Source organism: Aethalodelphis obliquidens, unplaced genomic scaffold, assembly GCF_003676395.1.
Source record: "Aethalodelphis obliquidens isolate GAN/ISIS:26980383/991018 unplaced genomic scaffold, ASM367639v1 scaffold13, whole genome shotgun sequence".
NCBI lineage: Eukaryota > Metazoa > Chordata > Mammalia > Artiodactyla > Delphinidae > Aethalodelphis > Aethalodelphis obliquidens.
Window position 1 is genome coordinate 13,211,727 of NW_020837957.1, and position 23,816 is coordinate 13,235,542.

The 23,816-nt window shown below is 38.7% G+C and overlaps 1 protein-coding gene across 1 annotated transcript in view; it reads left to right on the plus strand.

The window, feature by feature from the left end:
• Window positions 1-7,264: 7,264 nt before the first annotated feature.
• The window catches only part of ST6GALNAC3 (ST6 N-acetylgalactosaminide alpha-2,6-sialyltransferase 3), a 345,293-nt gene continuing 328,741 nt past the window's right edge, over window positions 7,265-23,816 (plus strand). Inside the window, exons 1-2 of the mRNA XM_027113934.1 lie at window positions 7,265-7,318; window positions 7,558-7,752. Coding sequence (XP_026969735.1) covers window positions 7,265-7,318; window positions 7,558-7,752 — 249 coding nt within the window. The remainder of the gene's footprint in view (window positions 7,319-7,557; window positions 7,753-23,816) is intronic.

Here is a 23,816-nt window from a genome sequence, read left to right on the forward strand (position 1 = left end):
TTTTCTCTAGGACTAGCGTTTTGAACAGAATAATTTATGACAATGGGGGTGCCCATGAGAACTGTATTGCTTTGGCATTTGTTTATTGGATTTGTAATTCTTACTGGACTGTACCCAGCCTGAACTGGACTGTCTGAAGGTGATGTGTGATGTGGCTCTGAATTCTTTTTTTTTTTAATTTAATTTAATTTATTTATTTCTTATACAGAAGGTTCTTATTAGTTATCTATTTTATACACATCAGTGTATACATGTCAATCCCAATCTCCCAGTTCATCCCCCCCACCTCCACCACCTCCCACCCGCCGCTCTCCCCTCTTGGTGTCCATGTATTTGTTCTCTACATCTGTGTCTCTATTTCTGCCCTGCAAACTGGTTCATCTGTACCATTTTTCTAGATTCCACATATATGCATTAATATACAAGTATGGCTCCAAATTCTTAAAGTAGATCACCGTATTGAAGATGTTCCACTACTGTAAAAAATTCATTTTAATTTTATTTATTTATATATTTATGCATGTATTTATTTAAAGAAACCATCAACATTTTTCTGTTTGGCTGCATCTTCACTGAATAAAAAGATTATAGAATTGTGGAGCTGAGAAAAAAAGACATACCCATTCTGTCACGTTGGTTCCTATAAACTGTCTGAATTAAGGCTCCGTACTATTAATTGACAAAGGGTACCTAATATTCTCCAGCACAAGTGGAAGAATAATTACTTTATTTTCCCTTAGTGCTAATCAATGGTACCCTGTAGTTGTTTTTTTTTAATACTGGGAATAGAGCCAGAGTTAAATTTGTCCACAAATTACTGATTTTGAAATAATATAATTGCTATGCTTCAGATCAGCCTCTTAATTTTCCGTATGAATTAGGTATTTTGCTTATTGACAAAATGTATTACAAAATCTGCTAATGGCTAGTACCAGTTTTTAAAATTTCTGAACCAATCCTGTAAGAGTGTTCCTGTTGGTATGAGTAACCATTAACAACTTAGTTAATTCATACAGTAAAACACAGACTCTGGAGTCAGAATATCTGAGTTCAGTACCTGTCTTTACTATTTTCTTGCTCTGTGACCTTGGGCAAGTTACTCAACCTCTTCATATCTCTATTTCTTCATCTGGAAAGTAGGGATTACAGAAATATTTCTCCAACTAATAACACTCATTAAACATTATCTTCTCTTAAGTCTATGATGATTATTCATCCGTATCTGCTGTATCTGGACTTTATTCCCACTGGCCCTACTAGGAAAAGAAAAGCCAGTCTCTGAAAGTAACAATTGCAGTTTTCATATTGAGAATTCAATGTCCCTTAGTGATATCTGAAGAAGTAATCCATTGTTGGCTTTTGTCATTATCTTTCCTGAAGGGTCTTTCCCGCCTCTCCATTCATTGACTACACCACCTCCAGAGTGAGCTTTCCTTGATCAGATCTGACCCTCTCTATCCCACACTTAGACCCCTTCTTTGTATTCTGCAGAAAAGTCCAGACTCTGGCATGATATATAACTTCCTATAACCAGATCCCTTCCTGCCTCTCTAGCTTCACTTCCTCTGCCTTCTTCAAAGCCTGCTCTCAAAATATATTGCTTTTACCTATCACATTATCTTCATCAGCCTCCTGGATTCTGAAATGCCACTCATTCTCCCATGTTGACCTTGTTTTTGACATTCACTACTCTATTCTTGATGGCCTCTAAGATTCTATTACCAGCTATGCTGCCTAAGGCTGCCCTTGGTAAGCTCCTGTGTGGACTCCATCAGTCTAGAATTGTCCACCTTTTTTTACTCTCCTTTTCTTATCCCCCCAACAAATGAGTGAGATTTCCCCCAGAGTTCACCATAGTTTAGCAAGCAGGATCCAGTTTGTTGATTCAATAAATAAAGTGAAACAAATGAAGGGTTTTATGTATATACTCTGAGCTTTGATAATTCATCCTTGTGCAAATGGGATGAAGCTTTGTTGTATTCAGGGAGAACCAGATTTGGAGCTTGGCCAGTGGCACAACTTTTTATATGGGAAAAGAAATTATATTTGATCAGGTCACAAATAAGCAATGAGTAGAGTCCTATCAATGTGTGAGGTTACTGAGTAACGGTATAAATAATACAGTTGGCACTGTGCTTTCATATTTATTATTGAGTAAGTGACAGCATATGGACAAAAGTGCACCATTTTACCATGTAAGCAACTAATTCAGTCATTAAATAATACGATTTAAGTAGAAAAATACGCCTTTGTACTGTTGTTTATCATTTACGAAAAAGAAGCCAAAAATCTAGCAACCGACTAACCTAAAAGTTAAAGAATTTATTCTGTGGTTAAAGTCTGTGGTAAAAAGAATAAAAACATAAAAATGTTAATAAAGGTTGCAAAATTGCTAGGTCCAAATCTCGGCAATTGTTTTCTCCCTAAATCATGAATTCTCTGTGGGTTTTATTTTGAAATAGGTATTTCTGCTATAAAGTCTGATATCCTACTCTAAAGAGCGAGCAACTGGAATGCCACATTTTTGATGCATATTTTTGCAGCACAGAGGGGATTAAATTCTAAATGTCAGCTATTAAAGGCCCCTTCAGACTTGCCCAAAAGAAGGAGAAAGCTTTCCCTAAAGCAATTCATCAGATCTATTTGGGCACAGTGACATTCTCTCAGAGCTTGTGTGGATGAGTTGTACTGAATAGTTCAAGTGTTTGCAGCTGCTTGGAATATTTAAGAAAAAGATATCTCTCAGTTCTTATCGTTGTTCCCAGGGGCTGGCCAATGCTCACCACTGGCTGATGTCCACCAAGGATCTCACAATTCGTGGTTATATCATAATAGTGACACCTTCCATTTCTGAGTGCTCACTATGTGCCTAAAACTGTGCTTTGCTTCTTCCACCCATTATATCCTTTAATGTTCACATGTCTGATCTTAGGGCAATGCCTTATTAAATTTATGTCTGTTTTCTGCAGTACGAAAAGTTTGTTGAACTGAATCTTATGCATTATAAACTTGACAAGTACTTACTGTTGCTTTCTCTTACCTAATTGTTGGTTGTTGAATCTAGGGGATGCTCTGATTACCTCAATAAAGGCAGCAGTGATCACATCCATAAACAAATCGTTAGACGTAGAACACATGTGTAAACAAGTAGAGTCTAATTTGCTGACTGTTGATAGACTCAAAACAGTTAAAAGAACAAGCAACTGATGGGATAAACTTAATTCAAACAACTGGAAACAAGGTGTGGTGCGTTAAATGGCAGTTCGGAATAAAATGAAGTGATTGATACATCTGATTGGACAGTGAAGAATATTTTAGAGTTATAAAACAGCACTTTGATGTATTTATCCTTTCATTATCCTAATGTAAGGTAGATGGGACAGATAAATACATCTGACAATGCATTCGGCTTATTATTTTTTGTTAGGATTTGAACCTTGTCCACTTCCCAGCATATCTCCCACTACTTATCAAATGACTTGCATGTTTCTGACCAAATTAAGGCCTTTCAAAAACTCCTGTGCCTTTGTCTGTGCTGTTCCCTCTGCCTGGCATGGCCTTCCCATCTCCACTTGCCTAACTCCTTCTTGTTCTTCAGGACTGCATTTGAACATCACCTCCTCAGACAAGCATTCTTTGAATTGTCCCAGGCACGGCTCTCCCCCGTCTTCCTCTGGACTGCCACAGGGCCCTGTGCATACCTCCATCACCCCATTTGATATGTGGTATTATAATTTTCTGTTTACTTGCCAGGTGCACTGAACTGTGACTCTTTGGAAGCATGGTCTGTCTGTCTGTCTTTTATGGTTTTATTTCTGTTTTTCAGCACCTTGCCAAGTCTACACAGAATGTGGACTCAATGAGCAGTTGCACCTTGAAGGAGTGAATATATTCACGTATATCATGGATATTGGTATTTTGTTACTTCCCCAACTCCCACATCCATACACAGAGACACACACATTCTCACTGCATTCTGGTGTCTGTAGATTGTGAGTAGCCTCATCCATGGTTTTCACTGTAGTTGTTGAAGCTCAAGGTCGCGATCTGGCAGAAGTGACTACTAGAAGAATGTACTTCATGTTGAGTCCCATTGTCCTTGTGTCCAGAATGTGCTTGACATTAGACCTCTTCTAGTGAAATTTCAGGGTGGTTTTGTATCAGCACTATGGGAATGCGTTCATGTTAAACTAGAATATGGAAATATAAAGAAAGGCAAAGAATCGGGTTCAGACAATGCAACAGAAATGGGACTGGAAGCCGGAGCTGTGAAAAGAACCCATCTGCCCACTGGAGACTGTGATCCAGGCTCAGCACAGAGGAGTCGGTGTCTGGCTTCCACTCCCCGTTTGCTCCCCTCGTCTGCTCTCTGCTCATTACTTGGTTCCCTTTGACAGAACATGGGAGGCAGACACGGATTACTTGGGGAGCGGGCTTTTACAAGTGTGATTTAATTCCATTTTGAAGTTTCTGTCAAAAGGGCTGATTTATTTTCCTCTCATGGATGCATTATGTATGTGTTGCTATGTGAGATCAGTGAATTCAGAAAGGCCCTCCATGCTTTGGTCCCCAGACCCTCAGCCGTGCAATGCAATGCGGCAGCTGAGAGAAGCAGAGAGCCATGCTGGGCTCTGGAATAGACAAAGGCACAAATCCCATCTGGGCTCCTTCAAAGCAAGCTGCTGTTTTGCAACAATCTACCCGTAAAAAAAGGTTCTTACCAGTTTACTTAATGGGTGACTGGCCCTTTTGCTTTTATTTAGCCATCTGTTCTGGTCTATGTCCCTTTCAACTTGTAAGATCCGTCACCTCATTTAAGCTGTTACCTTGACACATTGCGATGTTGTGGACATAGTGCTTCCACAGAGGAGCAAATTAAAACAGGTTTTCATGATTAGAAAGTTAAATGAGGTAAGGCTGTGGTAGTTACTGGTGAGATGAGGGGTTTTGAGGAGGCAGAACTCAAGGGACTTTCAGGTGATTGGAAGATGGGGCTGGCTGGACAGGGGGATGGATGGGCTTTTCCACATCACGGGAGCTGAACAAGAGCAAAGACTTCTTTTAGGTGTGTCTGACTTTGTGGCCTTGCTCTGCTGCCCTGACGGAGACTCTGACCAGGGAGGATACAGGGGCCACCTTTGGGTTTCTTTTCTCCTTTGGGACATTCTGTGACGAGTAAAAGGAAGCCAATTCCACCAGGAAGTGGTGAGCTAAAAATACAACAGCACCCATTCCCAGAAAGTTACTTAGTTTCCCTTAAGTTTGAAGAAGAATCAGGGGTGAAGCCCAACTTCAGGAAGGAATACTTCACTGTGTCTTTGAAATGGAGTGGGACCCTGTGGTCCCCACCCCCCATGTCCTCTGCCTGCCTTTTGTCTGTGGAAAAACTTTAGCCAGAGAATAAGTTTAATCAGAGAAGTGAGAAAATGCAGAAGCAAAGGAAAACGGTCCAGCAAGACTAAATAATAATAGTTTAGTCAGTAAGCCTAGTTTAGGACCTTTAGCTCCTCCTTAAGGGCTATAGATAACATTCTGAGCCGTATCCTGTGAGCTGTCTCATAGATACTGAAATCCCCACCAGGTGGAAGAAGTTAACTATGTGATGACAAGACTGTAGCCATGACATAAGCTGCCACAATTATGAGAATTGGCTTCAAAGAAATAGGAACCAACCGACCCTGTAACTTCAGACTAACTGTCCCTAACACAATTAAGATGATGCTGGTCAGACTGCCACATGACTAATTTCAAGATGACGGAGCTGATAGAACCCCCCATCTTTAAAAGCTCTTGACCACTGGTTGTCAGTGCGGGAGCCACTCAGCCTTTGGGCAGGTGTCCACCCTCCCCCGCGGCGCTGGCACCCAAAATAAAGCAAACTTTCCTTTCCATCAACCTTGCCTCTTTAGTACTGGCTTTTGAGCAGCAAGCAGCCGGACCCCCGCTTTCGGTTACATCTTCCCCCTGGAGACAAGGCTGAGTTGTTCCTGACATCTGCCCTCAGCTCTGCTCTTTCTTCTTGCTCTAGACTTGACTTTCTGCCTGACCCCTTGATGGCTCCGTCCCGATGACCCATCAGTCCTTGAAAAGTAGGACTTAGAAAGCCAAGTCTTCTTACTCTTTTAAATCAATTCTGCCCTAACCACCCTGGTTTCTCCTGATATGATCAGTATTATTGCAGTTACCTGGACTCAAAATCTCAGGCATCTCTGAATTTTCCACCTGCCACTTCTATCCAATCAGATTATTTTCTGTAGCCAAGTTCTCTGTCTTCCACCTAAATTGAGTTTCTCATGTCTTTTCTCACCTTTTTACACTCCCTGCCACCGCTCTCATTTCCATCCCTCCTAGCCAATTGGAATGCTCTCCTAACTAGTTGCTGCCTATCTTTGGTTTCTCCCTGCTCCAAAGCACCTTACACACTGGCGTTTGATTATAACTTAAAACATTCACATTTCAAAAATTAAACAAACAAAAGTCTCCTTCTGCTTTCCATCAACTAACAAATTCAGTAGAGACTTCTCAGCTTGGTATCTGAGACAGTCCATAAAGTTATCGTTTGTATTTTCAGCTTTTTCTTCTTCTGTGTCCCAGTAAAACAAAGTGCTATGTGGCTATGAATAACGTCATGTTTTCTTGCCTCCTTACTCTGTTTCCTCTTCCTAGAAAGCTCTGATCGCACATCTCTATTGATTAAAATGCATGAATTTTATCAAGCTCAGTCTCAAATACATCTCTCCTTTCCCATGGCCGTCAGATGCAGTTGCTCCTACTCTGGTTTGATGACAACATGTTTAGGGGATGTTGTTATGCTGCTTGACGTGGATTTGTTTTCCTACTCTTATTGTTAGCTTTTTGAGTCTTTTGCATATCGTATAGCACAAAGTTTCCTTCCTGTAGAGGGTGCTAGGTGAAGAAGCGGAATATGATCTGTAAGGAGACTGGGTCTATAAGAATGTGAAAAATCCATTTATTCATTCACTCAGGTGTTTGCTGGGTGCCTACAGTATGTAAGGTACTGTGTTAAGGACCTAGGATACGCAGAGCAGTATGGCACAGTACGCCCGCGTTCTCGGAACTCAAAATTACATGCAGGAAAAGTCACATAAGGAATTATACCATGAAAAGTGCACAACAGTAGAAGTGCCTTCGAAGTATTGGAGTGGTGGGACTTCTTACCTCTATTAGGGTAGATAGGCTGGGGCTCAGGGGATAATGGTGGGGAGGGAACTGAGCAGTTAGGAAAGGCTACCTGTAGCTGGGAATGTCTGATTTGGGTTTTGAAAACTGCATAGGAGTCACCAAGGAAGGTGGGAAGGTAAGGAGGGATTGGAGTGGGATGGAAAGATAATCCAAGAAATCTGCTGTTTGTTCTCAGAGGCTCAGCACACTAGGGCAACCTGGTCACCAAATGATTATTTTCTGTCTCCAAGTGAAATATCCTAAATGACAAAGTCCTTTGATCCCTTTGAAAGAGAAAGGGAGAGGAAGCACCTCTCAGAGACTGCTTTTGACTGAAAGTCATTCATTCTTCTTTTCTTTTTGACTGTTTTGTAGAGGAAGTCTGTGATTGCAGTGAGCTTCCTAGCAGCATTCCTCTTCCTGCTGGTTGTGCGCCTTGTGAATGAAGTGAATTTTCCATTGCTACTAAACTGCTTCGGACAACCTGGTGCAAAATGGATACCATTCTCCTATACATACAGGCGGCCCCTTCGAACTCACTATGGATACATAAATGTGAGGACGCAAGAGGTAAGACCTCAGAGGGTTACATAGGGTTTGAGGGTATCCATGGTAACAGCTTTCCTTTAGGAGCAAGGTGGCTTGCAATCAGTGAACTCATTACTCTCTGCCCCAGTGAGCTTCTTTGGGTCCCTGACGTTTTCTGTTTTCTCCTTCTTGGACATTTACTGGCACACGTCTGAAGTCTGCTGCCCCTCCTCCATCAAATCTTCTGATTCACTGGCTTCATGTGGAGTTGAGGAAGCAATTACATGTTTTCCTGGTGGTTTGTGGCATAACATCCATATCTTTCCATTTAGAAACTCTGATCAGCAGTTACCAGCTGGAGAACTGGCTGGCTTTATTTCTTGGAGGTCAACTGGTTGGGAACGGCTCTTTGTAGAACTGCAGAGAAGCATTTATACTCGTTAAAACTCTGTAATCCTTAGACCTGGAGCTAGAAAAGGCCAAGCTGATTTAAAAATTCTCAGTGGCTGCAGAGAAAATGGGGTTTAAAGAGTTTCCAAATTTAAAGGGGTTAAAATCATTCAAATCCTATAATCACTGAACCTCTAAATCTTTGTAGCCAATTGATGGTATAGAAGAGGATGGGGGTATATTGACAAGTAGAAAGTATACACTGTGCCAGCACTTTTGCAAGCAAGGATTTGTGTCATGGAGCGAAGTAGAAATAAAATGGACCTCACAAAATGTATGAAGTGTATAGAAGTGATTAATAAAATTGTTTTCACCGTTTGTTTCAATGGAGTGGGATGAATGCGAGGTTAATATTCATCGATGCCAAGTCCAAGCCTGTTGGAAGTTGTTGGTGACAAAGGTTCATTAGTGTGTCTACATCACTGGGAAGAGTTTTGGATCAGATCCCGTTGAAAGGTCACTTTTGCAAAGATACGAGAGAGGAGAGTTACCCACAGAATGCTACTCCCATCCCAAGAGTTATTCTTAGCATCAGGGAGGGATGTTGAAAACTGGCTTGGTCCAGACGCTTTTGTAGGCAATTTCATGCCTGCGTCATTGCTTCTGGTTAGTTTGATTCTTTGAAAATTGTTTCTATATCTGCAGGATTTACAAGCTTTCTATTAGACCTTTATAGTTAAAAAAAAAAAGGCACCATTAATAACATAAATTTTTAGGAGCCTTGATGTTTATCCTTTAATTGGCTTTGAATTAATTTTTTTAAAAGTGTCTACTGCTTGAATTTGTTGAGTGTCCTAATAAATTGATTACCTATATAAAAATGTATCTCTTAGAGAATAGTTTGTGTTTCACTCTTGTCTTTTGCTACTTTTATTTCTGGCTGTCGTTTAATATCCTATAACTCTACTGGATTGTGTTAATCATTTCACAAGTGCCTGTCATGGGTAGAAAATGAAACATGTGACTGAATAGTCTCACGAATTACTTTCATGAGGGAAATCCCACCAAAGAGCCTTTCATTTCTTTAAATGTCAATAGACTGGATTTTGGAGTGTTAAGGGGAAAACTGACCTAGGGCTGCAGTTATTTAGTTAGACATATTAACCAGCCACCTTTGAAATTCTTTTGGTATAATTTTTAATACAATGACTTTACTACGGGATATTGATCATTATTTTGATCATGTGGAGGTAATTTCTTGAGAGGGAATATGATTACTGGATAGAGTTTTTAGACTACAGAGGCACACAGGCATGATTTGAGTGCCAGTTCTCACACTTACAAAAACAAGGTCAACTAGCAAGTTATTACGAGGATTAAATAGGACAAAGTACATGAGGTGCCCAGTTCCAAATTGGTGTTCAATGAATGAGTTTCTTTTGCTGTCCCAGTACTTACCAGTTATGACATGAAATGCTCAGTGTGAACAACACCAAAATACCAAAGTCTAGAGTACCAGACTTTAAATTTTAAAGGATCTGGATTCAGGAAGTAAACATATGAAGGAGTTCCCAATCTCATTAGAAATCAGAGTTTTGCAAATTAAAACCACAATGAGAAGGAAGAAAACAGCACAAGGAGGTAAATGTACACTAAATGTCAGATTGGCAAAACATCAAGAATCCAACAATACCAAGTGTTGGTGATGATGTGGAACAATAGAAACTCATATATTAGCAGGGGGAACAAGCACTTTGGAAAAAACAGCTTCCCATTATCGATTAAAGCTGAAGATCTGCGTACCCTATGTCCCAGCATTTCCAGTCATCCGTATATTCACTAGAGACATGCATGAGCACATGCAGTGGGAGGCGTGGATGACATGTGTATCAGCATTATTCATAACAGCTAGGACCTGGAAGCAACCACATGTCTCTCAGTAGGAGAATGGTTAAAATTGTGCTACATACACTGGAATACCACACATCGTTGGAAAAGAGGAAATTGCAGCCATATGTGATAATACATATGAATCTTAGACAAACATAATTTTGAGCAAAAGATGCAAAAAATGAGAGAATACAAACAGTGTGATTCAATTTATAGATCACAGGAAGAGACAAAACTAAACGATGTTGTTTAGGGAAATGTATAGGAGGTAAAACTAAAAAGGAAAAAAAAGAGCAAGGGAATTAGATATCACATAAGTGAGAAGAGCAGTTACCTCTGAGAGAAATGTGTGGTTTGTGATTGGTGCGAGTTTCTGAGATATCAGCAACATTCTGTCTCTTGATCCAGCTGGAAGTTACATGGGGGTTCACATTCTGAATACTTATTAAATATGCATTCATGTTGTATGCACTTTTCTCTATGTCTATTTTATAATAAAAAATTAAAAATACATTCTGAGCCCATGTAGGATATTTAGGGACTGGAATCACACAAAGCGTTTTCATCTACTTTAACAGCAAGAAATATTTAACTAAAAAAAGCAATGGGATAGTAACCTATTTAAAATAAACTAAAAATATTTGAAATAGGCAATTTCATTTTATGTAAAAACTAGCAGACATACAGCTAACTTATTCCTCTAGTCTATGCATGATAGAAAGGGAGGCCCCATGCTGTGACATTAGTACAAGTAATAAGCAGAAAATTTTGCATGGAAGTTGAAAAACAATGTATAACACTCCAAAAGAATGACAGATTTTCCTCCAAACTCAGATAGTTCTAGGCTAAATTGGGAGGAAAACAAGTTTTGGTGACCCTTGTTGATTTCATCTTTCCTTCTCAAAATTCTACCCTTCCCACCCCCATGTCTGTGCTCTACTCTTAGCCCAAATTCTCTGTGCATTAGTCCTCACCAAATAATGGCTTCAAGTGCAGGCCTTGCCAGAGATAATTGTATTAGACTATTAGACTCAGAACGAAAAATCTTCAAGAGCCAAAGTAATATAGCAAAAATGATAAGTGGTGGATTTGATGTTCTGGGGCAAATAGCTATAATAGTGGCCCTCAAATTTTGCTTCAAAGATAACTACACACTCCTGTGTGCCTATTCACTCTATTCTAATCTGGAGAAGGGTCAATAGCGATGGCTGAGCTGAGTCAAGTGGTAACCAAGATGATCTATTTATTTGAAAATCTTGGTCCTTGAGGTTTTTTCAGAAATTTCTCAGAAGAAAGCACATGCTTTCTAGAAACCACCAGAAGTCCAAGAATTTTTTTAAACACATAGACATGCCAGCAATGATTTCCAGACTTAGAGCATCTGCAAACATGATCATTGTTGATGATGGTTTTGTGGCCCAGTGCTTTAGCTGGATCAGACATTGCTGCCACTAGACAAAAATTTTATGAGCGGAAATGTTTACAAGAAAGAATGTCTCTCCACTACTGTCTAAAAAAGATGGGGCGTGGGAGTGGCAGGATTAGGTTGAAGATTTCGCGGACACTGGAGAGCTGAGTTGCTTGGGAGCAAAATTTGATTCTCTTGTTATCTTTAAAAACACACCATTGTAAAGCAATTATACTCCAATAAAGATGTTTAAAAAAAAAGAAATAGTAAGTGAAAAATTAAAAAAAAATAAAATAAAATAATAAAATAAAAAACCAAAGATGAGATGAGTTCCGGTCCCTTTGGCTTGGCACAAGCGGAAGTATAAGCAGTCTCATGAATCTGTGACAGTCTGTCGTGAAGGCCTCCCATATAGTAAATTATACCCAGTTCAAGCTCAGCTTCATTTTATCAATTCACCTAGTTTTTGAATGGTCTGCTCCCAAAGGAAGTACAAGAAGTAAATGTGCAAAGAACACAGGAGAGATAAATAGATGGACTTAGTTATATTTCATATGGTTGGAGTATTTTTTTTCTGGTCCAGATCCATAAAAAGGAATATGCAGTGAAAACTATGAGGACTAATCTAGAAGAGTTAAATTGAAAGAATTAAAATACCCATCCCATCACAATAATGACGGTCTAAATATAATACAGTTGGTGATTGGCTCCCATTTTTTGCCCTGTCCCCCTTCCCTTTCCTAACCAGTGTAGGCTAAAGTTCTTATATTTGGGGGAGGAGAAGTCTTGAGAAGCAGGGAAACAAAATGAGTGCCAACTAACTCGGTGAGTGCTGAAATGCTGAAAGTCCCTGCTGGCCCCAGAACCCAGAATTCCTCATCAGTACTTACGTTTGAGCTGCCCGCCACCAGGAGGTAGTGCCATGCTGAAGCTGGGACCGGGAAAGATTTAGATTTTGCAATGGGTCCTATACTTCCCCTGTGTCCCACCCCTGCTTTAATCCCTGACCTGCTAGCTGTTCATACTTGCCCTCTCATGTCACTACTGGTTAATAATGCAGCCTTCCATTTTAACAGGACTGAATTTGAGAGAATCCCCTTATAGCTTTATGGCAGTTACTGTATTATCCTTTGACCTCGGACATGGTAAAAAGCGTATAACATCTATATGTGTTTCAAAAAAAAAAAAACCTCTGCTTTCTCCTTAATGCAAGTTTTAACGATTCATTTTAAATTAATTGCGGCAGAAAAAAGGTATAAAAGACCAAAGTACCGCAGGGCTTGGTTCCAGGTAATGGTTGTTTCTCCCTGTTGAGATCTTGTCAGATTTTGAGGAAAGAGAAGGAAATGAACTTTAGGCTAGATTCTATCTGTAATTTCCAAACCATGGAATCAGTCATTGTGTTATCTCTTTTGTGGTGACCTGGTGTGAGACATTGCTCAGAGCAAGCAACCTGCAACTCGTTTGCATTAACTACTAGATAAGAGAATCAAGCTCTGGAGTTCCATAGGATGCCACAGCCAGATCTTCCTGGTGATCAGGGGGGTGACAGATGTCTCCATCTGATAAGAGAGCCCTAACACATTAGAGCTGCAGAGTATTTCAGGTACTTGGGGCAGAGTGCTCTTTCAGGTGGTGCTAAAGATGTGCTAAGTGAAGAAGCACAGGATTTCTAGAACATAGCAATCAAGTTGTAGGGCTTATATTGGTTTGCTTAACAATTTAATGAGGCCGAAATATGTCTCTTATAAAAAGAGAACATTTTAAAGCTTCAAGTAGACTAAATAAGAATACCTAGGATCAGTTGCTGTGACAGACAGGCCGCACTAACCTAATTAAAGACGTGCATAACATATTGATGTTGCAATAGCATTTCCCGAATTGTAGTTATAGCGACAATTAAGAAACAGAGCTGACTTTCTTGGAAGTAAAAGCACACACTCCACACATTCAAATAAATGTACACGTGTAACTAAAGCTGACATGAATAGGTTTTCTGTATTTGGGAATATAGACTTTGGATTTTACATAAGTATATTGAGAGCAATGATATGCAAATATATGTTCCAAAAATTTAAAACTGATCCATTTAATTGTTAACTAAAATCTGAACATTCCATTTGTGTAATCGTAAAGCAAAATAACTTTCAACTATTGGCTTGTTATAGGAAAGGAAACACCTAAATTAAAATATAGCAAAGATTACTTCCTTGGCATGGGCATATTGGTTTCGTCATTTTGAAGATAATTTATCTTTTTCCTAAGCATGAGGGAGTGTACTTATTGAGTGGAGACAAGATTATGTTTCTCAATCTGGTTGTGAAAGAGCAGCTCCCAGACAGTGGCCAGATCTCAAGGCAGTCTAAGCTCCACTGCCAAATGAGAGGGACGGACACTGCTGTGGGTGATAATTCCAGAAAGCTTTTGTGGGAGAGGTGAGCCACGTGCATAGCATAAGGATTTGATGGGACTGAGAGAGAAGGGAAAGTAGAGTTGAAGAGAAGAGCGAAAGTTTTGCACTGGCCATTTTCCTTCGGCTCCTACCACTCCCAAGTAGGCCAAGAGCGCTACACTTAGCCATAGTCAACTAACGTCTAGACTAGGAATCACCACCGCCTCACACTCTGTTGATTCATTTTTCACCTCTCTCTGGTTCCATTACCCTTACTTTTTATCTTCCAGTTCCCCATATTGTTTGGTTGGTTACCCAGTCTTGGAGTGCTCTTACCTTGATCCTGATGCCACGAAAACCGTATACGAGGTCACTTCTAATAATGCTTCATTTTGTGTACCGCTGACAAGGATGTGGCACCCCATGTTCAAGGGGCCCCTGAGGCACCGCCATAGGCCTGCGTGATCCTCTGACTTTCCAGAGAAAGAAATCAGACACCTGTGGGGGCAGTAAGTAGGGCAATCTGCCTGGAATGCAATTTACTCTAGGGGATAGAAGGTAGAGGATACATTCACTGGGTAATTATGATCTGGGGATGTGAATGGGATCCCTGGAAAAGGAAAAACTACACTCTTACTTGCAAAACAGTAATGCATATGTACAATGTATGTATCCATCCATAGTCATGAACCACTATGTAAAATATACAGAAAATAGATCCGTATGCACATACATGCATGCAATATATACATGTACGCATGCTCACAGGACAATTTACACTTTCTCAAATACATATACACTATATTATACATATACACTATATTATATCATAAAATGGTTAATAAATATAATTATCTGGTTAAGTATATATAGTGCCTTTTATTGCTTGCCACTGTCCCTTTATTACAGAAACGATCCCTTCCCTTCTGACTACAGGGGTGAGCAGAAGATTCAGGCCAGTGATTGACCAATCTCGTGACGGGTCAAGGGGTGGACATATGGCCCGAGATGAGCCATTCTGAACCCTTCCCAGAGTTTATTGTTTTTCTGTGTAATGCTATGAGAAAGGCCCTCTTTTCTTTTTAGTGGTAGAGCTGTGGAGATATGATTCTCTGGGTGTCAGTGGCTGTGTTCCCTGGAGAGAATGAGACCAAGACGTTGAGAGAAGCAGAAACCAGTTGCAGAGCTCAAGCAAGGGCCTGGACTGTACTCTAGTGCTGAGACCAGCCATTCTTGAAGTCAGCCTACCCACCTCTGTGGTTTGACTGTAGAAGCCAGTAAATCGCTCTCTTTCATGTCTGTGTGTTTCGATTATGTTTTGGTCATCTGCAACCACAAGAATCCTAGCTGATATATATATATATATATATATATATATACACATACACATTACATATTATAGTTATTTGACAGCAACAGCAACCAAACATTCTGAATCTCATCTTTAAACAAAGTGCTGCCTGGAGGATGTGAGGAGTTATCTTCCCAAATCCATGCTTCAAACGTGTTGGGAGGCCCAATATGAGAAGACACATCCGTCAGTCCATCAGTTGGCTCAGGTGTCTGCAGAGATGCGCCCTATATATCTCCCTGCTCAGGGACATATGTTTAGGAAATCAGCTTGTCCTTTTGAGGTAGGAATGTGAAGGTCACAATTTCCCAAGGTTATAAAGCCAGAAAATGACCCGATAAGACTCATTACTTACTGAATTTCTAGTCTTACTCAACAGATTAATCATATAGTTTTATGATGATTATTCAGATGAAATCTTCCTTATTGCTATGAGGCATCATCAGTCAAAACAGATTGATTTTTACTTTACAAATCACATCTGTTATTGATGAAAGATCTGGTATTATCATGGTTTTCAATGTAGTAATTGGTTCCCCAGGAAGATATAAGGGAATTTTATTCATTATCCAACCTTAGATAGAAAAATGCTCATTTGCCAGTTGTATGTTAACACTCTTGAAAGGGGCGTATTAGAAATTCAAATATCAAATTACCTCATGTGTGACAAGCAAAGAAAAACAAAACAGAGTACCCACAAAGACCACCCTGACTTGAAAGTTGAAAAAGATAATAGAACTGGGGACCCAATGGTAAGAGTTTTTGTTCATCTTTTCTCAAGTTCCAGCTAATAGCCTGACAGAGTGACTAGCACAAAACCATTCATCAAGTAGCAGTTCAGCCACCAAATATTGAATAAGTCCTTGTTCAGTTCCAGACAATGTGCTAAGGCTCAGCAATGAACTCCACTTTAAAGAAAAATTAAGATTGGGGTTCACTAAGGAAGAGAAAGAGATAGGTTTGGTTTGATTACAGGTATCCTGGAACAATACCACCTAGAGGGCATTGACATTTCAGCATAACAGATTTATTCTGTTGCTGTTAAGAATAGTGAACATTCAAGTAATTTCAACTAAACGATTGTATTCAATACCTGGAAGATAATTTGTCACTAAGTAGATGGCATCAGATTGTGATTTCTCATTTTCCAGAGTAGGCTTACAAAGGCTTACTTACAAAAGAAAAGTATTCATTAAAGAATTTTTTATTTCAAGAGTAACTATATAGCTCCTATATTAAATATTATTCCGTAAGGCTTTGGAAGAGGTGTATCTAGTTAATTGAGTAATCTGGCTAATAGAATATTTTAAAGTATTTAACAAACATATTATTTAAAAGGAAAATGAAATTAAGAGTTCTGGTCTGGCAATACGGTGGCCTGAGATAACCTGACAATTCTGCTGTAACACCAGGACATGCTAGATAAAATAGGATATATTATTTAATGCCCAGCTGGCTTTGCTAGAAAGGAGGGAAATCGTCAGGCACCAGAAACTGAGAAAGAATGGAAAGAGAGGTATAAGCCCGAAGACTGATGGTGTGGTTTCCTGGGAGTTTATCAGTATCAGTGACTGAGGAGGTGGGTTATATCCACCATACAGGTTAGAGGGCAAGGCCTGGGTCCAGCAAAGGCAGAGAGTGAGAAACCCCCCTCCCCCATCCTAAAGCTGGGCTTTTACAAGCTTTCCCCAAGTGAAAGGTTGGGCTAGGAAAGAAATCATGAAAAACTGGCACCGAAAACAGATGAGGAAGCTTATTTATATCTTTGGTCTTTAGATAACAAAAAATTGTCCCTGGAACTTCAAAATGCCAGACCTGTACCCTAGTCGTTTTACAATTTGAATTTTACTGCTTGCACTTTCTAGGAACTGTGCAAGCTGAGAAATCAACCAAAAATTTGGTCCCTAGCTGGTAATAAACTAGAGCTAAAGGAATTGGGACTCCTCTAGAGGGTGTTCCCATAACCCAGACACAAGGGATTCTTAGAATGCACTGTTAGAAATTATAAAACACAAGGAAATGGTCTATTTATTGTGATTATTCACATGCTTTGCTATAAAAAAAAATGACTGTTTGACTACGATGTGTTTCCCTATGCCCAATCGTGGTGTTTCATAATATACTGAACATTTGCTCTATCATCCTCCTCAACTGAAAATTCTGAATTCCAAAATATACCTAGTCAAAAGGATTTGGGATAAGGGATCATAGGCCTGTGTGTTTAAACACCTCACACACCATTATCTTTTAGTCCTTACAGACAACCTACTATTTCACTAATCTAACTCATTTTCCAAGGCTCCAAATTGGTGTTGCTATGCCTGTGACTTTGGTTATCTTGTGAGGCAAAGGAAGAGACTGAGAACGCCTTGGTCAGCAAATTACATTAAATGGTTTCATGGAGGCTTTATCCATTCAAGTCGGAAATCTCATTGGATCGCACTTGCTGAAGCCACTACATGCTGGGCACTTTGCTAGGCTCAGCAACTGTAAAGACGAGAACACTCTGTCTAAAACTACAGAACATTTTTTCTTAATGTTAAATGGTAATAAGTGAGATAAAGTAGTATATGCAGAGGATTATTTTAACTCTTTATATGTAGACATAGAAAGAAGTTTTGGAGACGATACCTCGAAATATTAACTGTAGTGGTCTATGTCTGGGTGGTACATTTTAGGTGACCTTTTGCTTAAACATGTTTTCCAGTTTTTATACAATGAGCACATATTGCACTTATTACTAGAACAAATTACTAGAATTAAATATTTTTTAAGCAATATCTATCTGTGAAACACAGATCTATCTGTGAAACAGCTGTTTCTGTTATCAAAAAAAATAAAATTAAAAATGTCTAGATAGGTATATTGTTTGGAGTACTTTTAGAAGTGAGTATTCTTTTACTCCGTTGTGGCTTACTTATAGTGACTTCCTTCCAAAGTACAACATGGAAATGGGAAAAAAGTGGAGAAACTTGACAGACTCTACCTGAGCCAGGTGGTCAAGGTCAACATCAATAGCGATAAATCATGTTGGTAGTATGTTCCCTTAGGAAGATGTGATGAAAATGGCAGTTTGCCTCTGTAGTCTTCTTTCCCCAAACCCATAACCCCTGACTAATGAGAAAAACACCAGAGAAAAAACAAGGAAAGTCTGAGAAACTTCCAGAGCCTTGAGGATCCTAAGAAGATATGTCTACTAACTGTAATGTGGTATCCTGGATGGGATCTTGGAACAGAAAAAGGGCGTTAGGTCAAAACTAAGGAAATCCCAATCAAGTATGGACTTTAGTTAATAGTAATTTACCAGTATTGTTTCATTCATTATAACAAATGTATCATACCAAAATACAATTTTGATAATAGGGATAACTGGATGTGGGGTATATGGGAACTCTGTATTGCCCTCTTATTTCCTGTAAATCTAAAACTGTTCTAAAATTTAAAAAGTTATTGTAAAAAATGGATTTGGGTTTTTGACCTGTGTATCTATCCGGAAGGCTGGGATTGCCATTAACTGAGATGGAGGAAGACACAGAATGAGTGGTTGAAAATAGTTTGAAATATATACTAGTCCAGCTCCATAGGGAAGGGATGTATAAGACAAATGCATTGCGAATACATCATTGTTTTAATTTTCTATACCGAATACAACATACTTTCGGGGAAAAAAATAAGTATTATAGAAATAATTCCTGCCTTCTCCTCAAAAAACTTACGAAATACAAGTCCTTCAAAGATTCCCCCAAGAATACATGTGGAAGTCAGTGTGAGCTTTTAAATTCCTCTTAGCTGTACTCATACACTTCAGCAGTTTCTTTTATTGTACAGCAAACCACTTTTTTGGCAATGTAAATTATTTGTGGGAAGAAAAGGTACAAACTAAACAACTTTTTGGTCATTCCATATGGTATTGTATTTTGCCAATAACTCTTTCTAATAAAGTTTAATAATATTTGTTGGATTGAGGACACTTAGCCATCAATAATAGTGATGCTGATGGTGATAATAAGCCGACACATGTAGTGCTTACTATGTGCCAGACATTGTTCTAAATGCTTTACATATGCTCATTTATTTAAGCCTCATAATAACCCTAATAAGTAGGTATTATTATCATCCCATTGTTCAGATGAGGAAACAGGGGCATAGAAAGGCTAAGGTGGAGTTGCTGAGACTTATACCCTGGCTCCAGAGTTCCTGCTCTTGACCACCACACATAGTGTCTCTTGTAATAATAGCTACCATTTATGTAATCACATCTCTGCTCTGGAAAGGCTTATGAAACTTGAGGATAAAGAGAGGGACCACTTTTCTCCTCAAAACATGCCTCTTCCACATTTCTTATATATGCCAGAGATAGGCAAATGCTCACTGAAGCATTTTGATAATTTCAAAATGTCCTGTATAGGTTATTTTGCCTATAGTTTTAGTACATGGAAATACTGTGCACAAATGTTATATTTTTCTCGTCTTTGTTATTTCTCCCAAAACCCTTGAGACAGAAGTACTTTTATTTAAATATCCTGTTATGCCATCATTTTCTATATATTCTTTCTCTATATGCACATATTTGTGAAGTTGTAATTGTGGTGTATGTAAAAGTTTATGGATATTTTTTACATTGCTAACCATTTATCATTAGTATCCTACAATCCTCTCTTTCCCTTTGTTTTGGGAAGCCCATTTCATATATATATATATATACATATATATATATTTATGGTTCGATTTTCATACACTGTGAAATGATTACCACAGTAGGTTCAGTTAACATTCATCTTCTCATATAGATACAATAAAAAGAAAAGAAAGAAGAAAAGAAAAAAAGGATCATACAATTCTAAACACTTTTCTGAAAAGTATCTGTTTTGCCCACAATTTTTTTCTATTTTTTAAATCAAAATATAGTTGATTTACAATATTGTGTTAGTTTCAGGTGTACAGCAAAGTGATTCAGTTATATATGTATTTCTTCAGATTATTTTCCATTCTAGATTATTACAGCATATTGAATATTGTTCCCTGTGTTATACAATAAATCCTTGTTACTTATCTATTTTATGTATAGTAGTTTGTATCTGTTAGTCCCATACTCCTAATTACACCCCCTCTTCCCCTTTGGTAACCATAAGTTTGTTTTCTATGTCTGTGAGTCTCTTTCTGTTTTGCATATAGATTCATTTATATTATCTTTTAGATTCCACATATAAGTGATATCATATAATATTTGTCTTTCCTTGTCTGACTTACTTCACTTAGTATGATATTCTCTAGGTCCATGCATGTTGCTGCAAATAGCATTCTTTCATTCTTTTTTTATGGCTGAGTAATAGTCCATTGTGTGTGTGTGTGTGAGTGTGAATGTATATATGTATATATATGTATGTATGTGTGTATATATATATATATATATTTTTTTATTAGCTCTATTTTTTGTGCTCATTATTTTGGTTCATTGATCAACATTTGTTTTTGGTAAATACTATTTTTTTTTTTTTTTTTTTGCGGTATGCGGGCCTCTCACTGTTGTGGCCTCTCCCGTTGCGGAGCACAGGCTCCGGATGCACAGGCTCAGCGGCCATGGCTCACGGGCCCACCCGCTCCGCGGCATGTGGGATCTTCCCGGACCGGGGCATGAACCCATGTCCCCTGCATCGACAGGCGGACTCTCAACCACTGCGCCACCAGGGAAGCCCGGTAAATACTATTTTTAAAATTATTGTTCCTTGTGGGATTAGACTTGCTTCCTCTTTGCTCAACTTTTTTTTCAGAATATTAATTCACCTCTACATCATTTTGTTGAACAAAATGGAAAGTCTCGGTTGTATCAGCCAACTATGTGCATAACAGTGTTGTGTAACGAATCACCCCCAAACTCAGTGGCTTAAACAATAATAACTTATTCTTGCTCACTCTTCTGTGGGTCAGCGGGGATACTGCCCATCCAGTGGGCTCCGCTGGGCTTAGCTTCAAATATGCAAGTTAGGCCCAGGTCTGCTTCCTGTGTCACTCTTCACTGATGACCTCTGGGCCAACTGGAGTATATTCTTCTCACGGGGAAGGCAAAAGCACAAGAGATTAAGCCCAACTTTGGAAGCACATTGCAAGCTTCTGCTGGCTTTACATCTGCTGACATCTCATTGACCAAAAGCAAGTCACAGAGCCAAGCCCAATATGAAGATGCAAGAAAGTACACTTCACCCACCATGAGGCCAAGGCAAGTTACATGGCCGAGTCCAACATCATTGGAGTGGAGTGTACTCCTCCTATGGAGGTCAGTGTAGAGAGAATGCATATTTGCTTCAAATAACTTCATCTACCCACACTAGTGAAATATTGATTGGAATTGCATTATATGCTAACTTAATAAAAAACAAATGTTTTAATAACAGTTGCTCTTTCTATTAAGAATGTATTATCTATACAAGTAATTTTTAAGTAATTTGCTGAAAAAGCATGTATATACATTTTAAACAAAGTTCTTGTGGCATCTAGTAGGAGTTCAATAAATGTATGCTGAGCTGTTTTCTTTTTCTTATCTTTAGTACAAGCTAAAATCATATTTATAGCTGTTTAATTTTGGTATGCAGAAATGCTATTAATTTCACATATTTGTCTTGCATTTTTTGCTATACTAAAGAGTTCTAGTTAAGGTTTAGAAGTTTCCTTTGGATTGCTCTGGTGTGCAGTCTCAATGTTTTTAAATGATCTTTTTCTCATTTCTTTTCAATGTTTATTGCACTGACCAGAGCTTATCAAACAGTTGGAAATTTTAAAAGAGTGCTTCTAATGCTTGATCACTCAGCATAAAGTTGACCTGACTGGGTTTTCTTTACCATATTAAGGAATAACTCAATTGGTTTTAAAATTGTTTTTCTAAAATTGTATCTATATGTGTTGAATTTTATCAAATGACTTTGGGGCCTATATTGAAATGACTATGATTTTTCTCTTGAAACTTATCAAGATGGTACTTTCTTGTTTTAAACCATCTATGCCAAATAATTTCATCTGTTTCATGATGTATGTATTAGGATTCTCCAGAGAAACAGAACCAACAGGATGTGTGTATATATAGAGAGAGATTTCTTTTAAGGAATTGGCTCATGCAGTTGTGGAGGCCTGGTGAGTTGGGGCAGTCCACTGTGCTTGAGACTCAAGGAAGAGTTGCAGTTTGAGTCCAAAGGCAGTCTGCTGACAGAATTCCTTTTCACTCGGGAGAGGTCAGTCTTTGTTCAGTTAGGACTTCAGCTGATTGGATAAAGCCCACCCACATTATTGAGTGTAATCTGCTTTACTCAAAGTCCAATTTAAATGGTACTTGCATCCAAAAACAACTTCCCAGAAATATCCAGGATGATGTTTGACCAAATACCTGGGCATCATGGTCCAGGCAAGTTGACATATGAAATTAACCGTAACAGTGTGTATGTAAGTCTTTTAATGAAGCATTGAATTTGAAAATTTTTCACAAATAGTCTCTGAGTTATGTAAAATTATTCTCCTATATTGTAGGTAAGGAAACAGAGACAAGGACAGGTTATACAACTGGCTCCAAATCACACTTGCTCAAAATGGCAGGGCTGAGTCTTGAAATCCAGACTCCAGAGCATCCGATGTGCTGAAACATTATTCTTTATACCGACCCTACTTCCTTTGCTCAGGGTTCAATGGCTTAGATCTTTCATATATGTCTTGATTGCTTTTGTTGATGATGATGTATAAGAGTTGCGATTTTTACTTACTAGTATAAGCTGATCTAAGTCGATTATGGTGTCACAGTTCACATCTGGACTGAGAAAAAAAGTGAAGCCCTCCTCCTGAATTTTTACTGTATTGTACTGGTAGGCACAACAACTAGAACACCACCATTCTTGCTATCTTGCTGATGAATTGACCTCATAATTCTCTCCTTAACATTTTTCAAAAGAAACTGCTGTTTTATGAGTTACTTAAGCCCTGTTTCAAAAGCAGTATGGTTGATAACTGTATTTCATCCCTGACTGCACTGAGCCTTTTAACCCTGTATTCTTGAAACAATATGAGCTTTCAGACAGGATGTGTTCAGGACAGCCTTTCAGTGTGAAAATATTGACTTTCTCAAATTAAAGAACTTGGCGAATATGGTAATATATTCTCTTGATTTTTAAATTAGGTGGAAATTGATACCATCAGAAATCCACAGAGGATGAAAATGAGGCACAGTTTTAGGTGCCGAGCTATATGCCAAATAGCCCTTGTGTTTCTTTCTTGAATATCTCCTTCAAAGAGGCAGATTTGTCTTTGATATCCATGGGAGCCACATGAATATGACCTGACTCCAATTGCCCTCATCATCTCCAGAATTTACTTGCTTATTTATTTTTAGTGCATGAGTCTGTGGTCAATTTGCTTACTTGCTTCTTGAAACCAGCATGATCATTATAATTTTCCTTTTCATTAAATAACCCACTTTCAGCCTGTTCTTATTATCCCCACTTAGAAGTTGGGAATGGAGTCACCTAACATGAGGGCATTCATCTCTTCAGTGAGTGGCGTGCCTGTGTTAAAAATACTTATGCTGACAAACCCTAGGAATCATGGCAACAGAATAATATTCACCATCGGAGCCACCTTGACATTTTCCTGCTAGTAGGAAGCTTTCTTTTTTCTTTTTTTGCTTTTAATGTAGAAGA